General features: G+C 44.3%; 1 protein-coding gene across 1 annotated transcript in view; it reads left to right on the forward strand.

Annotated features, from left to right (window-relative positions):
- The first annotated feature begins 4,332 nt into the window (after window positions 1–4,332).
- Window positions 4,333–7,734, forward strand: part of TRMT11 (tRNA methyltransferase 11 homolog) — an 86,037-nt gene continuing 82,635 nt past the window's right edge. The window contains exon 1 of the mRNA XM_007946593.1: window positions 4,333–4,404. Coding sequence (XP_007944784.1) covers window positions 4,333–4,404 — 72 coding nt within the window. The remainder of the gene's footprint in view (window positions 4,405–7,734) is intronic.

The raw sequence follows: 7,734 nt of genomic DNA on the forward strand, positions 1-7,734 counted from the left end.
TGAATAGAACAAGGGGATACTGCATGGTTTAAAGTTAGGAAGAGTGTGCATCAGGGTTGTATCCTTTCACCATATTTATTCAATCTATATGCTGAGCAAATAATCTGAGAAACTGGATTATACGAAGAAGAACGTGACATCACGATTGGAGGAAGACTCATTAACAACCTGTGATAAGAAGATGATATACCTTGCTTGCTGAAAGACAAGATGACTTGAAGCACTTACTGAAGAAGATCAAAGACTACAGCTTTCAGTATGGGTTATACCTCAACATAAAACAAAAATCCTCACAACTGGACCAATAAGCAACATCATGATAAATGGAGAAAAGACTGAAGTTATCAGGGATTTCATTTTATGTGGATCCACAGGCAACACCCATGGAAGCAGCAGTCAAGAAATCAGATGTTATGTTGCACTGGACAAATCTGCTGCAAAAGACTAAAGTGTTAAGAAGCAACACTGTCACTTTGAAGACTAAGGTGTACCTATCCCAAGCCATGGTATTTTCATTCACCTCATATGCATGTGAAAGCTTGACAGTGAATAAAGAAGACTGAAGAAGAGTTGATTTCTTTGAATTGTGGTGTTGATGAAGAATACTGAAAATACCATGGAGTACTGGAAGAATGAACAAATCTGTCCTGGATTAAGTGCAGCCAGAATGCTCCTTGGAAGTGAGAATGGCCAGACTTAATTCACCTACTCCGGTCATGTTATCAGAAGGGATTATGCCCTGGAGAAGGACATCATGCTTGGTAAAGTAGAGGGTCAGAAAAAGGGGAAGACCCTCAACAAGATGGATTGACACAGTGGCCGCAACGATGGGCTCAAGTACAGCAAGGATTGTGAGGATGGCATAGAGCTGGGCAGCACTTTGTTCTGTTGTACATAGGGTCGCTATGAGTTAGAGCCAACTCAACAGCACCTGACAACAACAGCAACAAAAAGAAAAGACTGTATGCACCACACAGATGAGTATCAGAAACATTGTGAAAATACACGTTCACAAAAGACTATATACTTTGTGATTCCATTTATATGCAATTCTTAAATAAGCAAAAGTAAGATGGTGATGTGAGGGCAGAGACTGACTTGGAAGGGACATGAGGAAACTTTGGGGTGATGACAATCTACCTTGATAGGCATTTGGGTTACACAGATGCATGCATGGACAGTTTTGACATTACCTATGACCTCTGCTGCTGACACTAACTATTCACTTTTTTTTTTTTTAACTGACTCTGTGTCATACCAAAAAGGAGCTCGAGTGGTGTAGTGCCTAAGGCATTTGACTGCTAACCAGAAAGTTGGTTGTTCAAGCCCACCAGCCACTCCACAAAAGGAAGACTGTTGTTGTTATGTGCTGTCAAGTTGGACCCGACTCATAGCCACCCCTTCTTGGGTTTCTGAGGCAGTATCACTACGGAAGTAGATTGCCCCATCTTCCTTCTGAGGAGTGGCTGGTGGGTTTGAACCGCCAGCCTTCTGGTTAGCAGTCAAGTGCCTTAGCCACTGTGCTACCAGAGCTCCCAAAGGAAGACTAGGCAATCTATTTCTGTAAAGATTTATCACCTTGGAAACTCAAAGGGGGTCGCTATGAGTCGGAATTGACTCAATGGCGGTTAGGGTTTTTTTTTTTTTTCTGGTTCGTGTTGTACCAGTCTCAAAACTGTAATGGCATGTTCTAACCAGAACTCAAAATTCTCTTAACGTCTGGTGCATACTTCCCAGGAATGGCTCTAGTTTTCGTAATTGGCAGCCTATGCCAGAGCAACTTACAGGAACCAAGTCTCCATGAGATGTGCCCTAGGAGATGAAGCATGGATGGAGTAAAGGATCAGTTCCTTGAAGACAGACTATGAACCTTCTTGCACTTTTCAGTGCATGAGAACAGATAAGCAAACAAGTCTCTGTACTGCCATTTAAACACTAACTTTCAAAGTCTCTAGTCGTCTTCAGCCCCTTAATAATTCTAGTAAGTGGAAAACCATTGGACTGGTATGGCTGAGAGTCCCCTAAAGGCAGTTTAATTGATCTCAGAGTAGTTCTGCACTAATCCTGATGGCCTGTGTGAAGTTAATCTCTACTTGTGCCATGTGACTTAGTTACCTAGTGCTTTTATAACAAAAATAGCACAAATGGGTGGTTTTAAAGAACATTAATTTCTCACAGTCCTGGAGGCTAAAAGTTGAAATCAGAGTCTTGACTCTTTACTCAATCAGTTCCTTCTATGGGACTCTCTCCCAGTTTCTGGTGACTGCCAGCAATCCTCGCCATTTCTTTGTAGATAATCTTCATGTTGCATCTTCTTCCTTCTTTCTGTGTGTAGTTGTGTCTGCTCTGCTCTTCATAACTCAGAAGTGATTACACTCGGGAGCTCTGGTAGCGTAGTGGCTAAGGCACTTGACTGCTAACCAGAAGGCTGGCGGTTCAAACCCACTAGTGACTGCCCGGAAGGAAGATGGGGCAATCTACTTCCGCAGTGATACTGCCCTGGAAACCCAAGGAGGGGTCGCTATGGGTCGGGTCTGACTCAACGGTACATAACAACAACAACAACACTACTCTGGTATAACCATTAACATAACAAAAGGAAAGTCTTATTTCTGAACAGGGTCATATTTACAGGTACAAAGGTTAGGATTGCAACACATATTTTTGGGAGATACAATTTAATCCATATCATCATGATTCCGATAGTTTGAGACTTAAGATGCAGATGCTCTCCTGATGTCTGGAGTGGGGATCTAGAGTAAGGTACAACTTCCTGAACCTTAGCTCAAAGGACCTCAGGTGAAAAAAAAAAAAAATCGGTGTATCCTGATTCCATCTGGTTTTTCTTAGACTCTGTATTTCCTTCGTGGTCTCTGCAGAGCATCATATAAATTCAGGCACAAAAACAAAACACTCTTCACAGATTTCCTAAAAAAGTGCCCCATCAATTTATTTTGTTTGGAAATTCTATTTAAGATTTGACAAGTTCTGGGAATGGGTCATATCAAGCACTGCACACCCTTTCCCAAATATTTTATTGGTTTTCTGTTCCACTTTGACCTCTCCTGAAAGAGGAAACAACTTCCTTTTCTTGTTTCATACAAAGCACTTTTATCCTCTTCTCTGGAGCCCCGGGGCAAGAAACATCTATGTTCCCCAGACACTTCCTTAGCTCAAGTGGACTTTGTTAGTTGGTGACTCGTGACCCTACCTATTCAGAGTAGAATTGCTCTACGGGGTTTTCCAGGCAGCCATTCCTAGGAAGGAAGTACTTCTGTAGGGGTACTGCCTCGGAAACCCAAGGGGAGTTGCTATGAGTCCGATCCGACTCCATGGCAGTGAGGAATTTTTGTTTTGTTTTGTTGTTTAACCTTTCAAGAGCAGACTGCCACCTTGTCTGCCGAGCCACCTTTGGGTGGGTTCCAACTGTCAATGTCGTGTGGCCATTTGCACCACCCAAGGACTCCCCAAATGGACTTAGCAATGGATTTTCCTAACAAAGGCAGATTACTAAGAATTCATAAGGCTTTTTTAAAAGGAAAAGTCTCCATAAATACCAGTTATTAGCCCCATATAATATACCAAGTATTATAGTAAACACTTTATGTACAATATTCCATTTAATCCTTTTAACGGTTATTTGGAGGAGGCAGTATTATCCTTGTTTAGGTAAGAAAACTGAGGCTGAGAAATTTAGATATTTACTCAAGAACATATAGGTGGTAAATGGTGGAACTGAGAGGTCTGAATTTAACTATCACCACAGCCTATGTTCTTAATCACTACTACTAAGCTCCTGGCATATGGTCCAAACCCACTGCCATCGGTCCATTTCCACTCAGAGCCACCCCCACTGGGTTTCCCAGGCGGTCAATCTTTACGGAAGTAGATTGCACTGGCTTCCTTCCGCGGAGTGGCTGGTGGGTTCGCAGCGCCAACCTTCTGCTTAGCAGTCAAATGCCTTAGGCACTGCGCCACCAGAGCTACTTGGGGCTATAAAGGATATACTTTATATCACATTCTAGGTGGGAGAACCGCTATGAACTACGTTGTTGTAACCTGCTTATGGAAACAATGCTGCCCCTTCACACCAATTACACCCAGACTTCGGGAGCTGCAGTAGAGAAGCACGTCCCAGGACAGACAACCTCTCCCACGGCGCCCCAGATTCCAATCTTGCCCGCGAGGAACTGCGGAGCATAGGCCTTTGCCTTGCTTCCGTTTCCGCCCTTGAGGCCCCGCCTTAGCGGGAATGCGGCTGGGTGGTGAAGGGTGGGAGTCGGTGGAGAGAAACACCGTGCTAGCCGCGCAGGCGCTCGGCTGGCGGCAGCAATGGCGCTGCCGTGCTCCCTTACCAGGTATCTGTTGCTCATGGCGCAGGAGCACCTGGAATTTCGCCTGCCGGTGAGCCCGCAGCGCCCTTTTCAACTTTCGGCCGGGAGAGGACAGCGGGGTGGGAGTTGGTTGTGGGTGGAGGCAGCAGATGCAGGCTGGGTACTCAGGAATTGGGAGGTCTGTGCTTGTTTCGGGGGTCACGCGTCTACTTATCCATTCGCCCGAGGTGGGTTCGAGCGCGGGAAGGGTGTGTGAAAAAGAAATACAAGACAGATCGCCTCTTTCTGGCCGAGCATTTTCATTCATTCTTCTGCTGGTGTCCCCGGACTGGAATTGTTGTTGTTGTTGTTATTTGCCACCGAGTCGGCCCCGACTCCTACCGACCCCTCCTTGGGTTTCCGAGGCAGTTATCACTACAGAAGTAGGATTGCCCAACCTTCCTTCCGAGGAATTACGCAGGTGAATTTGGTGGGTCCTCTCCCTCCAAGAGCCCTTCATGTAGCGGAGAACAGAGACGTCGGAACAGAAACAGTGCATGTTTTAAGTGTCAAATACGCAGGTCGAGGTCGATGAGGGAGGAGGTGTGATGGACAATGTGGGAAGTTTTATTTATACATTCAACAAACATTGTCAGAATACCTGCTATGGAATGTGCCAGACAGGGGGTATAATGATGGCAAGACAGCCCCTGCCCTCAAGAAGAAGGCGCCCTGGTGGCGCAGTTGTTAAAGCACTGGGCAGTCGAAACGAGTAGCGGTCTAGCCGGCTCTTTTGGAAAAAGATGTGGCTGGCAGTCAGCTTCCATAACGATTTACAGCCTTGGAAACTCTATAAGACAGTTCTATAGGGTCACTATGAGTCGTAATCCGTTCCAGTGCAGTGGATGAGTCCTCAGAGAACTTACAGCCTAGGCAAAAGGCTGAGCAAAACATAAAAGCACAGGATTATACAATGGTAGGAAGCTCTGGTAGCATAGTGCCTAAGGCACTTGACTGCTAACCAGAAGGCTGGCAGTTCAAACCCACCAGCCACTCCTTGGAAGGAAGATGGGGCAATTTACTTCTGTAGTGATATTGCCTTGGAAACCCAAGGAGGGGTCATTATGAGTCGGGTCTGACTCGAGGGCACATAACAACAACAACAACAAGTGTGGTGAAAGATACATGATGTAATATGAGAACATAGAGAAAGGGAATCTGTTTTTCAAGGGCATATGTTGACACAATGGCCGCAATGATGGACTCAGGTATAGCAAGGATTGTGAGGCTGGCACGGGACCGGGCAGTGTTTTGCTGTGTTGTACGTAGGGTTGCTATGAGTCTGCCTCAACTCCATGACACCTAGCAGTAACAGCAACAACAGGCCTTATAAGCCAGTTAGAATAAATACTGGAAGACTGAGACCATAGCTGTGGCTCTGGAGCAGGTTGGCCTTTAGAGAAGAATTCCGTTAGAAGATGAATTTGAGATTTGAAGGGAATAAGACTGGAGCCAGAGACCAGTTAGGAGTCTGCTGCCTTATTAAGAGACTAAGAAGGCAAAGGTGAGAGGACTGGGGAAATATTCAGGTGACAAACCATCCTGGTTGATGATTGAATGGTTGCGGTGGTGGTAGGGTAAAGGTACCAATCAAGGAAGACTCCTGGGATGTACAGGGCTGCCTTCATTTAAGCTAGAGAACAGAAGCAGATAAGACTCAAATTTTGATTATGCTGAATTTGATATGCTTGTGTGACAGCCAGGTGGAGATGACCAGGAGACAGTGGATAAATGATATTCATAGAGTGTGATAGAGTGATCTAGACTGTTGATAACTATTTGACAATTTTGTGCATAGGAAAACTGAGGCTGAAATTACTCAAAGTGTAGAGTCATGTTTTGATGGACCTAGTAAGGTGCTTGGAAACACTGATACCAAGGGGAGGACAGAGAAGACATGGCAGTGAAAAAGGTAACTGTCAGAATAGGAGGGATATAATCACAGTAATCAGGAAGGTAAAGTTTTCAGAAGTAGGGAGAAATGGTTAATGTTGAATGCAGTTGCTTTTCTGATTATGTAAGAGTGAAAAAGTATGCATTGACACTCAATTAAAAGAGCGTTGATTGGCAAATTTCTTTAGAGCTGTTGTGGAGAGTTTTGAGGTGAGAAGCTAGACTACTTGCTTTAGTAGTCACTGGAATGTGAAGAGGGGGAGATAACGTAGACTGCATTCAACAGCATAACAAGGGAAAACAGGATATTGGTTAAAGTTTAAGGGGGATTACAATGCTGCTCTGACACCTAGAGTTGCCATGAGTCGATTCCAACTCACCAGCAACTGGTTAGGGTCAAGGTAGGGACTCTTCTTTCCCTCCAAGTGGAGACAGTGAGTATGTTTGTAGGCTGATGAGTGAAGGGAAGGATGTAAGGATGTAAGGGCACAGTGGCAGCTGCTGATCTTGCCATAATAGCAGGAGAAATTGAACAAAGGAGGTTTAGAATAGGGGTGGCTTCTTGAGGCCCTATTTTCTAGGTAATGAATGAGTCAAGATTATTGAGAGATGGAACAACAGTTGAATGGAACACTTGGGAAAATTGTGGAATTTGAAATAGTCATTGAGAACAACATATACTAAAACTGCTCACAACCCAACAGAGGGTGAAGATCATGTGTAGTTGTGCCAAGATTCTGTGATTTTCTTCAGTAGTGTTTGACCTGTTGACTTTAGATGTTATGAAAGAAGAGTGTGGCATTGATTCAGCATTAATGTTTTGCTGGGCAGATGCGTTGGGAAGATATGGGTGTGAGGACATAGAGTTTCACAGAAGAAGTAATACTTTCATTGGGTTTTAATTGACAAGGAGATGTTCTGTGGGTGAAGAGGACTGAAAAGTCCACTTCAATGATAAACAAAAGCCCATGCAAAGGCACAGAGGTATGGCTGGTGTTGGAGGAGATGAAGTAGTGGGAGATGAGGCTAGAGAGGTGGGTAGGATCCAGGTTTTGAAGTGTTTTGAATCCATTCAAAGGAGTTTGGACTATTTCAGATTTAATAGAGTCTTTTTTTTTTTTTTTTTTCCTTTTTAGAGGTAGCACATGCCAAGGTCATTTTTGTTTTATGATGTGTTAGGGAATCAGATAAAGAAAACATTTAAATGATAATGAAATTAGAGTGTAACTAGAGAGCATCCAAGAAAGGTGAGTGTCTGAACTAAGGCAGTGCAATGGGAATAAGGTGGTTAAGCTATAGTCTCAAGAATAGCATCCCTGTTGTTGTTATTTGCCCTCGAATCGGACCTGACTCATAGTGGCCCCTCATTGGGTTTCCGAGGCAATATCACTACGGAAGTAGATTGGCCAACCTTCCTTCCGAGGAGTGGCTGGTGGGTTTGAACCGCCAGCCTTCTGGTTAGCAGTCA

The sequence above is a fragment of the Orycteropus afer genome, unplaced genomic scaffold (assembly GCF_000298275.1).
Source record: "Orycteropus afer afer isolate SDZICR_OR568_19922 unplaced genomic scaffold, OryAfe1.0 scaffold00167, whole genome shotgun sequence".
Lineage (NCBI taxonomy): Eukaryota > Metazoa > Chordata > Mammalia > Tubulidentata > Orycteropodidae > Orycteropus > Orycteropus afer.